Here is a 20,269-nt window from a genome sequence, read left to right on the forward strand (position 1 = left end):
TTTCGTAAAATTACCATCAGTATTCACCAACACTCCGACCGTGTCGCAGGTTCCGCGGGAACGCGGGTGCGGATCGGCTACAGTTCGTGTCTCGCAATCGTGCGTACGTGTTCGCGCGTGTCATCATCGCTAAAAACGAGACAACAGGGAAACAACTGGAGGAAATACTCGCACGCCGATGCCGCAACAAATGTAAGTAGCCTCGATTACCGTAAATGAAATTTACTGTCGCAAGTTTGTCGTCCCGTTAGTCCTGTTGCTAGCGATAGATGTTTTCTTGAAAGGAAACTTAGCAATGTGAAATGCCGATGAAACACGATAGCTATTGACGGGAACTCGTTACCGCAGTCTCAGCCACTGGAGGACCGTCCGAGAACTCCCAAGCCTTCAAGGGTCAGGTTTGAGACGCGATTGAGAATCGTTACTTATGATTAATGTATATTAATAAAATATATACAGGCGCCATGAAACTGTAATTCCGTGAGTTATACACACGGCTTAGCCGCGGCTATATATTCGCATTCATCTGCATTAATTTGCGTCTTTAATACAGCACAGAGCGTTATCACGCCTCTAACTTTATTAATGAATACAGATGAATAGAGATGTAAATTTCCTATATTCCATGGATATAATGCTATTTTCTTTCATTACAAATCCGATAATCTAATTTTTTTTTATAAAAAAAAAACTCTAATTTTCTTTGGAAAAATTTTTTATTTAATCTTGTTATTACGTTTTATTTCTTATGTTTAATATTTAAACCGTGCACGTTAAAATTCGCATACTTCGCCACGTGAAAATGAGCTATGTTTAGATTTCGGCTAAACATCTCGTCAAGAAGCGAGAATATTGTGCACGTGGCCAGCTTTGCTTGTTCGTCATACAATTGATATACCGAATAATTGATTTTCGCAGTGTCCATGAGCGTGGGCTGCACCTTTGTCAACAATTACAAAGGCCTATAAACGCTATCTTATCGTTATGAATTACCCCTCATCTCTCACCCACCGTTTCGCAATGAAAAATGCAAGGTATGACCGAACAAGCAAAAAAAAAAAAGACTTGTGCATGCATATCGTTGTGCGATAATTATTTATGCTTATTGTATTGTTCTGAAGAACAATGCTATTTTAGTAGTATCATTTTATGAAGTTGTCTATTTTATTGCGATACGCAATGGGGAAACAGAACGAAAAAAAAAGAAAACTATTAATAAAGATATTAATAATTTCAAAAAGTAAATAGATCTTTAAATAATAAAATGTAATACGATAAAAATAATTTATCTCACTTGCATCTTTGATCTAAAATTAGTACGGTCCAGCTTCTGTATCATCATGAAATTTTATGTTCTCTATGATCTTAAAGGTCATCCACAAATTACGTTAAACGATCTAATACGTGCATACTCTGGCAACGCAATTGGAACAATTTTCAAGTAAAATCTAGCCGAGTGCAGCACAGACGGGATAGGATTTTATTTATGTTAATAAATGTTAATTAAAGCAAATAAATGCAGTTAACTGCGTCATACCTATTATTAGTGCAGCTCTAGTTATGATTATTTAAAATATAATTTACTTACAGGATTTTATTTGTCAGGATATCCTAAATTATTTTAAAATTAAAATAAAACTAACACGTTTTTCTTTTTCAGAGAAACCAAGATCTGATTGGCAAACGGGAAGATCTGAAAAATAATCGAGAATGGACGGAGAATCGGAAGACAATGTTTCTAAAGATTCCAAGCCAGTTAATTGGCCATACATGAATGTCAGCTCGCTGACTATATCTTTTCTAACTAAGATGACAGCGGCTGGTATTATCTGGGGATGGGGATACTTAAACTTCAGCATAGCGTGGTTGATTGCGCCGATTGTGTTTTCCGTATGGAAAGCGGAACGAAAACGGGACAATGAGTTGAAAACCATTACGGCGCAAGCGAGTGTTCTGGCCAAGGAAAAGGAATTGATCGTTAGTCGAATGAACGAATTGCCTTCATGGGTTTATTTCCCGGATTTTGATAGAGCCGAATGGTTAAACAGAGTATGAATTACATTTTTTTTACATTATGTTACAAATTGTACAATTATTAAATATGATTACATTAATAGAAAATCTCAAGTAATTTAAATAATAATTATTAATGTTATATTTTACATTTTCAGATCTTATATAAGGTATGGCCAAGTATGAATCAATTTGTTCGTCAACTGTGTAAACAAAGCATCGAGCCGTCGATTGTTGAGAAACTGACTGAATATAAAATCAAAGGCTTTCAATTTGATCGTCTAGTTCTAGGTCGCATTGTGAGTTTATTTAAATTTTATTAAAATTTATACAGCATCTCTTTTATTTTATTTATTTTTTTATTTTTTTGCTTATATTTATCTTTCAACTATGTTTTCTAAAATTTACGTAAACTTTTATAGCCACCAAAAATATATGGGATCAAAGTATACGATAAAAATACCTCAAGAAATGAGATCATCTTAGATGCGGACATTATGTATGTATTTAAATTTTCCGCATAACGCAATAATAATTAATGTATTTAACATTCGTTTATTTCATCGTTATTTCTTTAGGTATGCTGGTGACTGTGATATTACCTTTTCTGTTGGAAACATTAAAGGTGGTATTAGGGACTTCCAAGTAAGTGCATTAGAATGCGTTAGAGATCGATATAATTATGAAAAATATTTTTTTCAATGTTTAATATATATTTTCAGATACATGGTTTAGTGCGCGTTGTTATGAAACCTATGCTACCGATGATACCATTAATTGGAGGTGTACAGATATTCTACTTAAACGTTCCCACTATTAACTTCAATTTAGTAGGAGTGGCTGATGTATTAGATCTGCCTGGATTTAAGTACGATTAAAACAATTTTTTTTTTAATTTAAAATTGACATAAATATAATTAGAATTTATTAATTAATTAATTAAACGTAAAAATTTATACGCTAATACGAAAATACTTTTTTCAGTGAAATTTTAAGGAAGACAATCATTGAACAGATAGCAGCTATTGTTGTATTACCGAATAAAATAATTATACCTTTAAGCGAAGAAATACCTATGGAGTCTTTAAAAATACCTGAACCTGAAGTAAGCAAAAATATTTCATATATTAATTTTATTTTTAATCTTTTGTTCTTAATTAACATTTTAATTTTTTTTAATTATTATATTAGGGTGTTCTAAGAATTCACGTTGTAGAAGCAAAGCATCTAATGAAAAAAGATATTGGAATGTTAGGTAAGGGCAAATCTGATCCGTATGCAGTCATAAATGTTGGCGCCCAGGAATTTAGAACGAAAACTATTGACAATACCGTTAATCCGAAATGGGACTTCTGGTGTGAGGTATGTACGATATTTTACAAACGAACACGATATATTAACAAGTTTTAATGCATGTGCTTTACTGTAATTTATCGTCATATACTTAAAAAAAAAAATACAACACAAGGTCTTCTATATGCGCGGTAAGAAAAATATTTCCATGATTTATAAAACAACCTTTCGCAGAAAAGTTTTTTTTACGAATAATCTATTCTCTCACGTTACTTCTTTCAGTTAACGATTTAAATGAGATATACCACTCTCTTGCATTTAACTTCCTTTTAAAAACATCGATAAGTACATAGAGCATTTATAAATATTTTACATACATTGCTAATCTAGCGTTTTAAGTAATCAATTCTTCTTGCTTTCTTACATAATCCATACATATAATTTCTAATTAATCGCAAACGTTTTTTTTTTTTTTCCTGCGGTTGCATATCTTGTTTCATATCATTTAGTGGTTAATGTTGCCCTTTCCAGTCTTCAATTAGAATGTACCCTAAAAGGCAGATGTCGCCGTCACCGAATTAAAAGCCATACTTGATTTTAAATCTATACGCTGACGGCCTTCGTAACAGCAAACGCGATGTCTGTCTTTCAGTGTACATTTAAATCTGTTAATGTTAATACAATTTAAATTTACAAGTGGTATGTATGTTATGTATGTGATGTGCAATATATTATATGGGATTAGTGTGCCGTGACTTCAGCCATCGCGCAACAAGTGACGATACAGCTGTGGGACAGTGATGATACGAAAGGCGATGAAAGTCTTGGAAGGTACAGTTAAATATAACATTATGTATTTTTTTTTTTATCATTCATTTCAGATTTCATGCCGCTACGTAAAAGAATTAAAAAAAAATATTTCACTGTATTATATGTCATATCTCTGTTGTTAAAAAATATTTGCTGTACAATTTATGTCGTAATGCATATAATTCATCAAACATATATTAAATTCATTCGATTTATTTTTCGATCTATAGAAAAAGCTATCGAAAAGCTTTGTTGCATGATGTCATAATGCTGTGATAATGTTTATGTTAATCATTTGACGTTAATTGGAGTAATATTTGTGTGTGCATGTTGGGGATTTTATTTTATTTTATTAACTTCCTCCACTAACACTTGTTAGACACATAAAAAAAATTAAATCGTCATACAAGAAATAAATGTTATAATTATCATTTAAACGAAATTTTGCAGATGTTATTTTTATAAAATTCATAATACATATACATTTGGCATACATTTACATAGTGCAGCAATGTAAGGCACAAAAAGAAAAGTAACAGCAATATACAACTTTTATTTAAAAAAATCCTGTTACTTTTATATGTAATTTATATATTTCTTATTCAATGTCAAATATACACATGCAGGCTATGATCAGTTCATGCAATATGCAAGAAGCTGTGGTATCTCTTTGGGATTGGGACGCAAATGTCCCAGGGGTACAATATGACGATTTCCTTGGCAGGTAGTAATATTATTATAATTTGAGGCAATGTTTTCGTGTGCACAAAAGTGTGTAGACTCAGATTTGAATGTTATATTTTAAGCATGTTACTTAATTATTTTATGTAATACTTATATACTCCAGTATATAATGTGTTACCTATACAAATTGTAAAATAATCTATGTCTGTCACTATTTTACGGAATTTATTTCACTAATGCTGCAAATATTTATAGCTTATTAAATCACATGTTGCACGAATACTTAATTTTTTTTAATAATTTTTTTTCTATCTATGCGTAACGCGCCAACTTTTTAAGATAGGAAACTAGAACAAATCAGGTTTTTTTTTTAATTTATTAAAACATCTTTTGGATCGGTTTTCTTTTGAAAAATAAATATTAAATTATATTGAAAAATAGCGCGCGCGTGGTTTGTTCTAGTAAAACAAATTATGTGTTACATTTTCGAAGTAATATTACTTTTTAATTTTCTTTAACATTTTTTCTATATTTTTTAACTTTTAGTGTACCTATTAATAGTCTGTGTAAACTTTATCAATCTGTTGTACAATTATTATAATTAACTTAAATATTTTGTTATTTCTAACAAAAAAGTATTATACGGTAAACGGTTTAATCTTTTTCGTCAGTTAATTAATCAGAGTGATTAGGTGACTTTATTTAATAAGAAAGATAACTAAAATAGACTATGTGGTGACAGTTTATAGTGGAAGAGGGCTTGGGAGCTTACAACACGGTGGTTGCCCAGCTCTTTGACAAAGACAACGCTGCTCAAGACGATCCACTTGGCAGGTATTCCCGAATGTAGCAAATACATCGATCTCAGATAAAATTAATATTGCATTTTACGAAACTTGTACAGAATGTAAATTATACGGATACTCTGCCAATGATTATTAGATTAAGTTATGCTTGAAAGATTGCATTTTTCTTATGATAAGTTTTTCTGAAATACTGCAGCGCATTTAAAATATTTTAAACGTAAGCATTAATCACATATCTGTGATGTGCATGCCATTTGGTCAAAACACGAAAAACAAAACTATGGTATGTGAAAAATATATTACAGAATGTCGATCGTAATATGGAATTAAAGATAATTATGAATTTATGTCACCACATTACTCTCGTTATCACGCAAATATTGAGATGTTTATTTTACTTCACGCAATAAAATAATGCTATGGAATGTTGCATGCCTAATTTTATAAACGTATATAACATGCAGTGACGTTGTATTATTACTCAATGATAAAGTTGAAAATTTATTAAAAACTCTATGCTGCATGAAAGCTATATGCTTTTTAAATAAAAATTACAATAGAGTTTGCATTACAATCTTGAAGGCGTTTCGTATAGAAATTTAATAATCATACTGCTATCATCATGATATTGCCAAAGCACGCCACTCTGCTAAAGCAATTATTAGTAGTATATGAATTTAATGAAAGTTTGTTATATGTAATTTAAGATTAAAAAATAATGTATTTTTATTTTGTATCGCAACAGAGCTACTATCGAAGTTAATCAGGTGAAAAAAAAGGGCATGACTGATACAGTGAGTATGGAGTTATATATAACATAATTTCTTGATAATTACTTTATTTTAATTAATTTTATTTTGTAGTGGGTATCCTTGGAACAAGCAAAGCATGGGATGGTCCACTTACGATTAACGTGGCTACAATTTTCAAAAGACCCTGCCGATTTGAGAGCTGTAAGTATATAGTAAAGCTCGCATGTCTTTATAAATTCACTTGTACATTTTAATTAAGAATTTTTGTGCAGGCTCTAATAGAAACCCAAGAACTTAGAGTTACATCGATGAGTACAGCTGTTCTTATACTTTATATTGATTCTGCTAAAAATTTGCCGGTATGTATCTGTTAATACGTACGAAAAAAAGTTATGTAACAAAAATTTTTAATATTATTAACCCACAGTGCATTCGAGGAAATAAACAACCTGACGTTTACTTGGAGGCGAGCGTCGGTGGAAAGAAAGAAAGAACGGCTACCGTACCACGTTCCTGTGATCCTGTTTGGGAACGAGGATTCACCTTTTTAATCAGCAATCCTGAAACAGGAATTCTACACATAAAGGTTTCCTGCACATTTATTAAAATAATTTAAGAAAATGTAAAATTTATCGTTATTTTTAATGAATAATTGTATTTTTTTTTCTTAGATTATAGATGAGAAAACTGCTATGATAGTTGGAGAAATGAGTTACAATCTTTCTTCATTACTGGAAAAAAAAAATCTCGAGGTAACGCAACAACCGTATGACTTGCAAAAAGCTGAAGCGGATAGCAAACTTGTGCTGTCAATGTCCTTAAACGTAAGTAATTGAAAACTATATGTGCATAGTATGACGCACCTAATGTAACGAGGAATAAAAATAACCTGTTTTTACAGATCCTAAAATATGAACAGCCCGAACCCACTTCCGAAGAAGATGAAGATGATCACGACATCCATGAATTGAATAAACGAATCGAACGTCAAGAGTCCAATGCCAGTAACGCGTTAGCTTCTAGTAGTAAGTAAAATTATATATTAATATCGCAAAAAATTTAATTATTTTTGAATTAAGTATTTTTCGTAAAATAAAAAAATTTACTAAGTTACTGACGACAGATATGAAACTTACTTTATAATGCCGAAATTTTTTTTACAGTACCACCGAGCCCTCTTAAAAAACAGCCGTCGAAAGAATCGGTTAACAGTCAACCTCGTAGCACAGGATCCGCCGCCGCACTTTTACCTGAAGAACCAACAGCGGTGGAAGAAGAATTAATAATTAGCACTAGCGCTCCGTCCTCTTATACTGGGAGTCCTCAGCTTATTCACAGAAACCCGAGCATCACGTCTTCTTCAGGCGAAGCGAAATTAGGCAGAATACAATTGACTATACGTTATAGTACGCAAAGACAGAAACTTACTGTTTTCGTACATAGAGTTGCGTAAGTTAATTTCCCAATATTTTTTAGTTAAATATATTTTTTATTTATTATAGTTAGATGGAGATATTATTTCGTGTCACATGTAAATTATATTGCAGTAATTTACCACTTCCTCAAAACGATCCGCATAACATACCGGATCCGTATGTAAAACTCTACCTGCTGCCGGACAAGCATAAAGAAACGAAACGCAAGACCGCTGTGGTAAAGGACAACTGTAACCCATCATTTGACGAACAATTCGAATATGTGGTTTCGCAAGGAGATTTAAATACGCGCATATTAGAAGTATCTGTATGCACACAAAAAGGTTGGTTATCTACCGGAAGCAACGTAATGGGCCAAATTCATTTAAAATTGACCGAAATCAACCTTACGAAAACGCTCACCAGCTGGTACGACTTACAACCGGAAATTAAGGACTAGAAAAAAAGAAAAGGTAAGTGGGGATTCCAGCGTTTGTGCGTCTGCTTGACGAAACAACCACTTAAATTCCCACTTAACAATTTATATAAACAATGAAAGTTTCAGATATTATTTCTATTTTACGTTAATCGTTATTGCTAAATTCATATTTTATTAAAGTTACTAATATATGGTGCTATGCAAAACGCGAGACGTTTTGTAAGAAACAATGAGAGATATTATTTAGAGAGACGTTTGTACTTACGTCGTATAATGACAATTATCTAATATATAACGTTGCTGCAATTAAGAAGCGGAGATAAATTGGCCCAGCAACTTGATTCATTAACATTAAATTTTCGATAATCTATAAAATCTTATAGTAAACGCGCGCAAAAAAGAAAATGAATTTTATCAAAGACTTTATTATCTTGCATTTTAAAATGTGCCTAAAACAATTAAACGCTGGGCGTTTAATTGAAGAATTTATCACATTATATCTGTGAATTTCAATTATGGGTGAGTATTCGTATCTAATAGAATACGAAAAGATCGTGATTAAACATGTGCGCATACAAAATATTAAAAATTTCTTTAACCACAATGCCAATTCACATGTGGCGTTAAATATATTTTGTATTTTTCTTTATATTTACACATTGATTTACTTGCAACATAAAATGCACTATGCATAAATGAAAAATGATCTGAATAATACAGTATAACATAATTAATTTATATGCTTATGAAAAGTAGTTAAGTAAAGAGCAGTCTTTGCGACATTGTGTTCCATACTCTTATTTTTATGTTTCGATGTTTGATTATTTTAAATAATAATGCATTTACCATTTACACAGGTAATTAAATGAGTAATTATACTAATATTTAAATAATTCATGTTTTATAAGATAATGCATTGGTATACATTATACATCGATACAATTTTATTATGGCATTCTTGAAATCAAATTATTATATACGCTTTATATTTGTATTGGAGATTTTGCTATATTATATGTATATGCATAGATACATGGAAAGCAGATATAGCATTTTCTGCGGCGACGGCGGCTGGCGTACGTGACTTCCTCCACTCTCGGCCGCCGAGTACGGGGGGATGTAGTAGGCCGCGTTCTCCCTCAGTCCTCTGTGACCGGTGCTCCGTAACACATCTACGCGCGTGCTTCGTGTGAGATTCGACGCACACCACGACAAGGTTACGTACGCTAGCCGCCGTCGCCGCGGCTAACATCGTATCTGCCATTACGTCACACATAGCTATAGTCACGTATCTATAATCTGTGAAACAGAACGCCGGCAATAAGTGTCACAAATTGCTGAGAACAATAAAGATTATGTGCGATTACTATTCGTTATTTTATGGGTGTGTTAGTATAACAGTGGAATTTTTATTTATGTCAGAAGTATATATATATATTTATTTATTGCGGCAAAAATTGTTATCGTAATTGTTTAAAGATATGTATAATCGTAAGTTTTATTGCAACCCTTTTTCCTAACCTAAAATATCCGCATCAATAATCGAATAAGAAATAATTTGTTTTGTCTTTACTGTATCTTTTTAGTTTTCCTCATGTATCTGCATGTATCACAGTATAGACCCAACAATCACCAAGGAAACAACGATATAACGTGAACGTAATGCCGATTCCATTGCTAATATTCTTAAAGTCCGAAGAGTTTTTATAATAATTATATATCTTTTCTACGCCAGGAATAAATTTGTGACTCAATAATTTTGCAGTGAATTAATAGAATTTTTATCAATATGCAAAGAGAAGCGAAGTTACCTTGCCTCCCAGGATTTAACGTCGACAAAAATGTGAGTGATATTATATTCATGACATAGTTAAAATGCACGGTATCGAAAGATTTCATGTCATTACTAATATCGTAAAACAAAGTAATGTATAATAAAATATTAATATATTTGGTAGCTTGGAAGAACAAAATTTCACAAAAACCAATATTTCGACAAGATACACGATGGAGTTTATTATTTATCCGAAAAAGCTGATACAAAAGCATACGGTCGTTATTCGTCCATTTACCCTCAAGGAGAAGAACCAGAACTTCCTTCGTGGCTCGCATACGATGGCCAAGTATGATTAATAATTAATAAACCTCCATAAAAAAAATATTTTTACGTGATACTTTTCAATAAATTCTTTATTTTAACTGCATTTTTTAGAGGCTCATGTTCAAAGCATTTTTTCAAGAGACTGTGCAAGAAAAATGGAAAGTCTCTCGTGTTCGTGTGGTGAACATTAGTTTTTTCTTAGAAGATGGAACAATGAAAATCGTAGAACCATCTGTGGACAACAGCGGTCTTGAGCAAGGTTTAACGGTGCATTTTCTTTTTGTAATTCACTTGCTAACGACATTGCAACGTTAAATTATTTTACCCCGCTTTATTACGCTTTTATCTTGGAAAAAAAATCAAGTTGAAATAAGTATTTTTAATAATTATTAATACAAAATAATTGCAATTGTATTAATTTTTTATACAAAGGTGTTTTGGTCAGACGTCAAAGAATATCAATTCCCGATCCGGTGAAGTACAGATATTACGATATACTTGACTTAAATGTCGGAAAAGAACCCGAGATATACGGTCGGGTGTACAAAATTGTGGACTGTGACAAATTCACGAGGCAATTTCTTAACCGCTTGGGAATACCGGTGCCCGATCCCATTGATGTACCAAAAGATTCGCATGAGGAAGTTCAAAAAGTCGTAAGTAGTGTAAATCACACGTCAATGAATTTAGTGTAACATTTGCATCATACTATATGCTAATATCCTTAAAATGTAATTATAAAATTATTTGTGTTATCGATAATGCAACAGGAAGTACTTTCAAAAAAGCCTAATCGCACGTCGGACACTCTCGGGAATTTCTTAAAGTACGATAGGCAGGTACTCCGATTTTACGGATATTGGGACGACACCAAAAGTCTTTACGGTGTTATCCACGATCTCGAACTGTATTATTATCTCTCCGATAATACAATGGAAGTCAAAGTAAAGGTACCACCAAATGCTGGTCGAGACTACGGTCCAATGCTCGTTAAAAGAATGAAGATACCGAAGGTATTTACAATTAAACAGGTGTAATTTTTCTCACGTATTTTAACGACGTTAATAATATGATATCAGATTAGATCATTACTTTAATAATTTTTTGTATATATCTTTGAATTATTTTTTTAGTTTTATGCCGGTTTACAATCAATCGGCACAGACACCCGCTTTACAGTTCTGAACGTATTAGGTGAGAATGCAAGGCAAAGCTATTACATGGTAGATTCTCTGAACACTGGTAATACTTTCACCGATTATTACAAGGACAATGATTTGGGTATCGGAGCGGAAATTAACGTTTTTGGTAGAAGAATTATTATCACGGATATGGACGTTTTTACCAAAGAATATTATCGGTATAATAATGCGATTATACTTTCTTACTTAATCAAAGCTTAATTTATTTATTTCTTGAATAATTTTTAGAAGGAAATATGGCTTGGATGACTTTACGCCGCTAATAAGACCTCGAAAAGGTGACGAAATGTACCAAAAAATCGGAAAATACATACCGCCCTACAATGGTTTTGGATCTTACGAAGATTCCCTCGGAAACTGTTTCAAGGTGATGCCAAAACCACCCAAGACAGACTTCATGAAGTTTTTATACCACGACAAGTGAGTTACAATTAACAGATTTTTAAACTATCTTTTACTCATAATCTTTAATTTTATCTTTTCAATTTGTTTCGTTATACTGTTTCAGGCAGGGATTTAATAGTCATGTATTGAAATTTCGAGCAAAAATAATATCAAAAATTCCAGAAAATGAAGAAAGACAATTTATTATAAGAGTATTTCTCATGGACGATACGATATCGATTTTCGAGTTGGCGAAACAAAACTCAGGTATTTCAGATTTAAAAAGTTTAAAAAATAATAATCACTGATTTCTTTGTTTCTATAAATGAGTTAAATATTTGTAATTAAATCGCTATAATTATAATTATATAATTAATATTACGTAGCATATTAGAATAAAATTAAAAAATATTAAAATACTGAAATATAAAGAATAATATCAAAATTAAATCAGGCTTTCAGAGATCTTTGTTCCAAAAACGGATGCCAGTAATGCTACCTGGTCAGAATATTTTCACAAGCAAGAAACCGGAATACTACAAATCACAAGATTTTTACATAGGCGCGCACTTAAACCTGTACGACTTTCATTTTGAAATTACATCCGCGGATGTTTATGCTCTGCGTTACATGGAATTGCATTGCGACAAGGTACGCGAAAACGTTTATACGTTTCGATTTTATAAATTAGTTATAGCTAATTCGTAAAAAAAAAAAAAAGTACCGCTTGAACGTTGCAACAAAATTATGGCTTCCGAGATTTGACACATTTGCGTATGTGGCGCTAAAGAAGGAATAATCCTTTCGCAGTTTCCCAAAGCAAACAAGAAATTAATAATGAAAAAGATTCAGGAGAATTTACGGCCAGTTTATAAAGAGTTTGTTCAACTGTACACCCCACTTGAAGATTCTACGAGAGATGATATTCGAGTTTTAAAATACGAAAAGTTCAAGTACGTGTAAAGTAATTTTTACATAACCTCACATTTTATCTGATGAAAATTATATTTTTAGGGAGGCGTTGCATCGTTATATGGGGAACAAAATAACAGAACACGAAATGATCACGATCGCTCGATATTACTCGTCCTACGAGAAAATAGAACAGCGATCGAGGGAGTATGTGAGGTACGTACGCTAATTCTAAACTTTTTGCCTGTAGATCTGTAATCATTAATTTTTTAATAATAGGAAATAACAAAACATTTTGTGCCAAGCAATTAAGAAAGTGATAATAATTAATAGAATTGACTGTTTATCTCTAGACGTCTGCTGCACACGGAACTACACAGATTTTTGTGGCAAGATCTCGACCGCTTAAAGCAGGATCTGCGTCATCGGGACGAAGATAAAACGGGATTTCTATCTCGCGAATCTTTGTATACGATCCTACGCGGCTGCAGAATTCCCGTCGACGTAGAATTGTTAAACTCCATGCTGGATCAGTAAGTTGTACCAAATATTGTAAATTAATTGATTGGCAATATTTTACTTTATTGTTATCATAACTCATTATGATTTTTGCAAGCTTGTGCAAAGATGAAGATGACAGAATCGATTATAATGATCTGTTACGATTCATGAACGTGAAAATCGATCCTTTGCCACCCGCTGAACCCGTAAACGTGAAAGTAAGTTGATTTATTATTTTCATTTTTATTACAGTATTTTTTCAGGATTTTTATTTATGCTAATTAAGTGTTTTCTATTTGATGAAAGAAATTTAAAGCAATTTAGATAAGAGAAAATTTGTTGTTTGCAGACGGCACTTTGGTGGGCGTCCGAAAAAGAGCCGGACTGTGGTGGGGGGATAAATTGGTGCAAGTTCATTGAAGATCTCGACCTAAAAGCGGAGGAGAATAACGGCAACGCGGAAACGGATCTTGAGCCTGGACACTAAGTACGCAGTCCTCACGTAAAAATATTTTCTCCAATGATTTATAATATAATCGTAATGAAAATTATATTGCGATTTTCGTCTCGCGCAAGGATCGGGGAAAAAATAAGATCATTCGTTATTTTCAAGCAACGTATATTTGCAGAATATAAATGTAAGTTTACATAGAAATATGAAGCGTTCTATGTACACCGCTCTAATCTACGTTTTGAGGTTACGACGACGACGACGACGATTCGCATTAAACTCGGTGAATCCGTCGAAAGAAACAAAACACGCTTACTCGCCGTCGTTCGCCGCAACATACGCACACACATCGAATAAATACCAAATGGCATAAATAACTCCTACACTATCTACCGCCACGTGAGAGAAACAGAGAGAGAGATAAAGGTCAAGAGTCGTACACATTCACGGTAAATAATTTATCGCTTAAATAATTATCCATCGCGTGTCGAGATTCACGACATTCGCCCGTACATCTCACAGAATTAATTAATTCGCGCTTAGCATACAATATATGTTCACATGCGTAATTTTATTTTTTTCTTTTTCGTCTTCGGGCAGATCAGAGACGCGTTGCTGGCACGTTAATTATCCACGTCCACGTTCATCCTCAATTGCACTCGTACGTCTTCACGACCCGCCTGCACGTCTTGCATTTCACGTAGCAGCAGCTGATGTACTTACAGTCGCATCTCTCCAGAATCTCCTCTGTCCTGGTCACATGGCCGCGGCCGCAACAGAGATACTCGCAACCCTCGTATCCGGAACTGCTGCCGTTACATTGTCTGCAAAAGAGATTTCCTCTATTTTGTAAGTCGATTAATCCAATATTTTTATTTTATTTAATTGCTCCTCTTAAGATAAAAATTTTTGATTATATACAATGTTTTCAAAACGACACGGATTTTAACTTTATTATAATTATTATGGTTACGTAATACTATTTTATCGTGAATATATCGGATGTGAACGGATTGGATTTCACGTTCGCCATAATTGGACACCGATATCCTAGTTTCTTTCGCAGACAAAGCGTGCATAATTAATGCACTTGCGGAAGTGTTTGTTTTCCGCGACCTCGTAATAATCATCTGAGAAATTAATATAATCCGCGAGAGGGCAAGGTCGTCCGAATACGCAGTCTCAATGACCTCGGTCTTCCGATAACTTCGTTAAAATTTTTTAGGCTCTTTAATAATCTATTTGTATGACGTCCGTCTTTGACGCCGCAAAGATGACCGCTCCGCGCGATCAAGGCTACCGCGTAAATTACGCGGCGTCAAGAAAAAAAGACCAAAGACCCCGAGAAGCGTCGTGCCAGCAACGCGGAACACTGGTCCACGCGACGTGATAAACACCCGCCACTCCCATTTCGTATAATTATAGGCGGACTTATAATTACTGGGTTGCAAGCTGCTGCAAACCGGCGAAGCGAGTCGGCGGCGAACCGAAGAACCTGACGCCGTATATCAACGCGCAGAGAATGAAATATCGGCGCGTCCGAAACAAACGTCGGATTAGAGCCCGCGATAATCATTTCTCACGAAATTATCGAGTCCGATTTATAGAATCGCTGAGGTTTATTTGCGCCTCGTACGTTATCTGTGCGAATATTCCCGGTCTGCGTCGCGTTTTAGCGATGCGAAAACACGCGAGACGCGAACAATGAGCGCTGGATTTATGAACTGAGACAGAAATGAGACAAAAGATTTTTCACCGGAACTACCTCGTCCGGCGCTTCCTGCTCGCTTCTTTACGGTCCCCGTTATCACTCCTGGAGTGCCGTGGGTGATCTTAATTTACGGATCGGGGCGTGAATAATCCGAGAACGATGGAGAGTCATCTCCTGGAAAATCCGTGACGAATGCAATCACCGTATTATAAAAAACCGGCCCGGATGCGGTTCCTTCTTAAACGTTCACGATAAATTAGTAGATATATTCTGTATAAAACAATTCGGGCGGGACAGCAACATTATTTTTTAAACACTTTGCAATTTTTTATCGTTTCCAAAGTGGCGGGTATTAAAGATTTAAATAAACATAGGCACAGAAATAATTCAACCCTCAAATTCAACGCGTAGAAAGTACGTATTTTGTATTCATTAAACATTCCGCGGCATAATCGAGAGGTCGTAAAGCGCTTCTTATACATTAAAAGCGCTCTTCGAACGGTAGCGCTAACCTGCGAAACAACACGCAAAAATTAGCATTAACACCTCTCAAGCAGTGGCGACAAAAGAAAAAAAAACCCGAGAACAGGATCGTGAATAGGTTCTGTCGTAATGGTATTAACGCGGCAAACAGTCTGTCGAACCGGCCATCGTAAAACGCGCATTCGTTCGGTTTCGAGAACAGGTTCGATTGAGGATCGTCGGGATAACTTGCCCTATCTCCGAAGGCCCTATCTTCTTCTCGTTCTCGCCTTGCGCATGTAATTATCAAAGCACTCGCATAAATAAGCCTAGCTAACTGGCTGCGACGTGAATAAGCGCGATCAAAAGAATCTGGAAGAAATTCGTTTATTTTCTGTTTAATATTATTTATTAGAGTGCATATCTTAAATTATATTCACAAATTAAATTTATTTTAATATTTCAAAAGCCGGGTTATTTTTTTTTTTTTTTTTAGAGCAAAAAGTCTAAGGTATAAAAGTGAAGGGTTAATTGAAGTAAAAAAAATTAATTAACGTATCTGACCTGCCAATCGTGCCTAGGCTGCCTCTTTTCTTGTCCGGTAGACAATAATCCGGGCTTTTAGTCGTGTAGAGCAGATTATCGTGGTGATATAAGGGTGGCAATCTGCCGCCGGATCTCGGCCTGACCTCGGCCGCCGTGGCGTATCTGCGTAGCAAACGACTTCCGGCGGCGGATGGTCCCGATGCACCTAGACCACGCCAGCAAGTGCGAACGCTACAGGAACCCGAAACCCCGTGGCACTTGCACTCCAAAGTTAAGGATTGTTCGACTGCCTGTCGCATAAAGAGTTAATCCACCGTCATTCTTTCGTTCGTTCGTCTGTCGGGTGATAGTTTTAGTGCTTAGTGATAGTTTGTATATTAAAAAAAAAAAAAGCAGTGTAATATAGCGTCAAGTGATTTAAAGTGTTTTAAGGTGATCCAGAATACTACCACAGAAGCAAGGAAGGAGAGAAGGAAGCAAGGAAGGAAGCAAGGAAGGAAGGAAGGAAGGAAGGATGGACGGTCGGAAGAAAGGATGAAAAATAATCTAATCTAATCAGCAGATACAAGGTAAGTGAAACCTTTTCGATCATCACCCTTTAGGCCCGACCCTTCGCGATATATTAACTATAGGTTTCGTGTAAGGATTGACGCACATTACGATAATGTCATACGTTAACCGTCTTCGTCGCGGCAAATGTCATTCTCTAAGTATACCGTTTGAGGGTTTTTTTATTTATCGACCATTAGCATACGCGACATACGCACCCTGCGACCTGCTCTATTGTTGTGCATATTGACCGCGTGCAAAAACTTCGCGGTTCCGCTGGTACCAAGCGGCGTTGCACCCTGAAGAAACCGCTTAGCCATCCTCGAAGCGGACCTCACGTCGTCCCCGCAGCCACCCCACTTGAAAGAATTCCTCGCGGACAGCGTGTCGAACGAGACAGACATGGTAGTAAAGGTCGAGGGTGAGATAAGCGCGGACGGCGAGGGTGGTTCTCTTCGAGGTGGAGTGGCGCAAGAACAAGCCGCCAAGTTCCCCAAAGCACAACCTCGTGCAAGTCGCCAAACTGCGGCAGCGGCTGACATAGCGTAGACGAAGGCTTGCTCTCTTGTTCCTACAATAAATGCATTCGTTAAGTCGCGGAAATGCGAGCGCGAAATTTCCTAATTCTCGGACGTTTTAAAAACGTAACTTCTTCTTTTTTTTTTTTTTTATTGAAATGAGAAACGGAAAAAAGAACGATTGTCGTACTTTCATAAAAATATGCGAATGTTACGCTCATATTATATGATACGGTTGCGCGATGTATCTCTCATTGGCGCTTCTCAGTTTTCTCATTAACAGAGAATATCTCGATCTCTCGGGCGCACTTTTGTTTACAACATAATCATCGTGAAACGCGAGCGATTAATCCAACGGAGGCCGATCGCGAAGAGGGAGGACGTAGACCGTGGGGAATTACGGTTTGTTAATGATCGCTAATTGAGGCGCGCCTGCCGGGTCTTCCTATTTACGTCAGAATTCCTCAAAGGATATTCGATACATTTTCCATCGAAACCTTCATCGACCACCGCATCCCACCGTCGTACAAAATCATAGATTATAAATCTATTACGGTCGAACTTAATACAATATAGTTGAAGTAGAAGTATTTTCTTTTCTATCTAATAAAAAGAAAAATTAAATTTTTAATTAATATACTAAAATTATAAATTTTGAGAAGATCAGTCTAACATTTTGCTCTGCTTTTTTTTTTTTTTTTTTTTTTTTTCTTTTTTGTTAAATTCTTGATAGTTTACAATCGTGACACTATAATAATTCTTATTGTTAGTATAAAATTTTCTTCGCGTAAGAGATACAGTTTAGCAAACCTGTAAGCAACTCAGGTGTATAATCGGGCGCGCGTTCGATGCTACTGCAATTCCATCTGCGATGTCGAAATGCCTGCTGACACACCGTCGACGTGTCTTTAGCGGCTTGGACCAAGCCGGGCATTACATCCGGCGTAGCCCTACATGCCCTTGCTTGCTTCCTCTCCAACAGACCCGCGCCCTTTGCGCTGGTGCACGCCTCTCTGGTCCACGTGTGCGTGTCGCCAGTGCGACCGAGACCGCTACGTGTAAAAGAAAAGCATTTTTTTTTGTTTAAATCCGCAATTACATATTTCTTTAAACTATATATTCGTGAAAAGTCAACGGCAAATGGTCTCGTAGATGAAAATTTCCAGAACGAATAGCTTCTCTCCGCCCTTAGCATTCCGAAACGAAACATGCAACGGTGGAATTCGGGGTGGAACATCCGCCACGTACAACTCTGTCGGACGATCGGGCCGAAGGGCCGACGGACGTGTGCGATCCACCTCTTTCGGCATAACGGGGTCCCGCGCCGTGCCGTAAATCAGGGGGTGAATTTCGAAAATTATAGGGCGCGAGGTTGGAAAGAGCTCGCGTTTAAGTGCCGCGAGTTGAATGCTAGCTGAAACCCGTAGCGCGCGAGTCTGGGATAATAATTACGGACACCTGAGAGTCGAAATGACCCGTGCACGCGGCCTCACCGCGTCTAGACGTAACAGCCCTGGGAATGGTCGAATCGCCAACCCCGTGTCACGGAACCTACCCTCGGAATTACCCTATCAAAAGCCCGCGGTTCTCTAATTCGTTATTACCGTCGCCTCCGTCGCGAGCTCGCTCATTCTCTCCCGATGACATTTCGGAGTTCGCGTTACGACCCGACCTCGAGAATCTAATTTCCGCGTAAACGCTCGCGAGCGTACCACTCACGTTACTTTACGACCCATTGTGAAATCGCGACGTATTGCGTAAGACCCTCACTGTCACCGCGACGGCTGGACCCTTCCGGGTTCAATCTTTATTGACAAGCCTATATTTCTTCTCAGTTTCCAAAAGCTCTTTACGTTTTAATCTTTTTTTTTTAATTTATATAAGTACATTACATAACATTCAACACGTAGATTACATGAGATAATGGTTACCTCTATTTATAATGTAACACTGCTTAAAATAATGTTTCGTGGAAAAAAAAAAAAAACGTGCATTCTGTAAAAGTGACGGTGAAGGATCGTGTCCCTTTACGAAGATAACGCGCGCGCATTCTTCACACGGTTCGTTAAAGCTACACGCATGAAGAACACAAAGGTTCGCAAGTTCTCCAAGTTTTGTTCGTAAAACAAAAAGAAATGAAAAAGTAGAAACGTTACCGCGAGCGGTCTACGAATTTTCATGGCGCTCGCATCTTTATGAGCCATAAATATCCGATCTAAATTATCGACTCATTAAGAGTACAGTTCGCAATGATTACCTCGGCAATCCGGCTGTATCATCTAACGAGGAGCTCGCGGATAATTCGCTGACAAAATAATAAATGGTGCGAGTCGCGTTTCGTGCCGCGAGGATTGTTTATCGTCTTAATATCTTAACTGATTGCTCAAATACGAAGCAATAATTAAATCGAGTTGCCTCGAACGAATTCGACCACCAACGTGGATAGTCTTTATTTGATCTTTTCGTAGCGATTTGTGTCGAATATTTTTAACGAAAGGTAAATCATTTATTCTTCAGCGTCGCATTTATTTCTTCCGAACGAATAAATATGTACCGAGAGCAGATTTTACTTTCACTGCAGTTAAATGATAATAAATCTAGGAATCAAAATGATAAGCGCGTTAAGAAATATTCGCTTGCGTACCAAAAATTAGAAAGCGTAACCATTGCATTTTCGTCGCGTTAATTTCAATTAAGATCTTACTTTAAATACGTTTCAA

General features: G+C 35.8%; 3 protein-coding genes across 12 annotated transcripts in view; 2 read left to right on the forward strand and 1 right to left on the reverse strand.

Moving 5' to 3' along the window:
* On the forward strand, positions 1-9,871 carry Esyt2 (extended synaptotagmin-like protein 2). 4 transcript variants are annotated; one of them, XM_070659512.1, is made up of 18 exons: positions 1-192; positions 1,661-2,049; positions 2,172-2,312; positions 2,436-2,512; positions 2,592-2,658; positions 2,736-2,881; positions 2,998-3,118; positions 3,205-3,375; positions 4,743-4,840; positions 6,352-6,400; positions 6,470-6,559; positions 6,631-6,717; positions 6,786-6,944; positions 7,030-7,182; positions 7,260-7,383; positions 7,522-7,807; positions 7,906-8,246; positions 9,799-9,871. In XM_070659512.1, the coding sequence occupies exons 2-17, from the start codon at positions 1,711-1,713 to the stop codon at positions 8,231-8,233; spliced, it is 2,436 nt and encodes an 811-aa protein (XP_070515613.1). In that variant the 5' UTR covers positions 1-192; positions 1,661-1,710; the 3' UTR covers positions 8,234-8,246; positions 9,799-9,871. The 4 variants fall into 4 exon arrangements, with proteins under 4 accessions (XP_070515613.1, XP_070515612.1, XP_070515614.1 ...); XM_070659511.1 differs by lacking the exon at positions 9,799-9,871 and having other exon boundaries at positions 7,906-9,789; XM_070659513.1 differs by lacking the exons at positions 4,743-4,840; positions 9,799-9,871 and adding an exon at positions 5,543-5,634 and having other exon boundaries at positions 7,906-9,789.
* LOC139104201 (EF-hand domain-containing family member C2) overlaps positions 9,799-20,269 on the forward strand; it is a 21,536-nt gene continuing 11,065 nt past the window's right edge. The window contains exons 1-16 of one of the 7 annotated variants that reach the window (XM_070659521.1): positions 9,799-9,871; positions 9,948-10,055; positions 10,171-10,335; positions 10,425-10,572; positions 10,746-10,969; positions 11,084-11,326; positions 11,447-11,673; positions 11,744-11,935; positions 12,024-12,166; positions 12,354-12,550; positions 12,710-12,852; positions 12,914-13,027; positions 13,165-13,344; positions 13,428-13,530; positions 13,662-14,612; positions 16,906-17,051. In XM_070659521.1, coding sequence (XP_070515622.1) covers positions 10,002-10,055; positions 10,171-10,335; positions 10,425-10,572; positions 10,746-10,969; positions 11,084-11,326; positions 11,447-11,673; positions 11,744-11,935; positions 12,024-12,166; positions 12,354-12,550; positions 12,710-12,852; positions 12,914-13,027; positions 13,165-13,344; positions 13,428-13,530; positions 13,662-13,799 — 2,271 coding nt within the window. In that variant the 5' untranslated portion in view covers positions 9,799-9,871; positions 9,948-10,001 and the 3' untranslated portion in view covers positions 13,800-14,612; positions 16,906-17,051. Of the gene's footprint in view, positions 9,872-9,947; positions 10,056-10,170; positions 10,336-10,424; positions 10,573-10,745; positions 10,970-11,083; positions 11,327-11,446; positions 11,674-11,743; positions 11,936-12,023; positions 12,167-12,353; positions 12,551-12,709; positions 12,853-12,913; positions 13,028-13,164; positions 13,345-13,427; positions 13,531-13,661; positions 14,613-16,905; positions 17,052-20,269 lie in introns of those variants that run through there. The other 6 variants (XM_070659522.1, XM_070659517.1, XM_070659519.1 and 3 more) reach the window with 6 other exon arrangements.
* LOC139104212 (protein Wnt-11b-1) overlaps positions 13,915-20,269 on the reverse strand; it is a 12,795-nt gene continuing 6,440 nt past the window's right edge. Inside the window, exons 2-5 of the mRNA XM_070659546.1 lie at positions 18,360-18,601; positions 17,250-17,602; positions 16,501-16,772; positions 13,915-14,587 (exon numbers count right to left, since the gene is read on the reverse strand). Of these exons, the coding sequence (XP_070515647.1) occupies positions 14,413-14,587; positions 16,501-16,772; positions 17,250-17,602; positions 18,360-18,601 (1,042 nt within the window). The 3' untranslated portion in view covers positions 13,915-14,412. The remainder of the gene's footprint in view (positions 14,588-16,500; positions 16,773-17,249; positions 17,603-18,359; positions 18,602-20,269) is intronic.

The sequence above is a fragment of the Cardiocondyla obscurior genome, linkage group LG07 (genome assembly GCF_019399895.1).
Source record: "Cardiocondyla obscurior isolate alpha-2009 linkage group LG07, Cobs3.1, whole genome shotgun sequence".
Taxonomy (NCBI): domain Eukaryota; kingdom Metazoa; phylum Arthropoda; class Insecta; order Hymenoptera; family Formicidae; genus Cardiocondyla; species Cardiocondyla obscurior.

What these genes read in the sequence shown, in the direction of transcription:
- Esyt2 (XM_070659512.1), top strand. Translation starts at nt 1,711, where the DNA reads ATGGACGGAGAATCGGAAGACAATGTTTCTAAAGATTCCAAGCCAGTT. An exon ending in GTCTAGTTCTAGGTCGCATT is followed by an intron (nt 2,313 to 2,435) that starts GTGAGTTTATTT and finishes AAACTTTTATAG; the next exon opens with CCACCAAAAATATATGGGAT. An exon ending in ACCCTGCCGATTTGAGAGCT is followed by an intron (nt 6,560 to 6,630) that starts GTAAGTATATAG and finishes ATTTTTGTGCAG; the next exon opens with GCTCTAATAGAAACCCAAGA.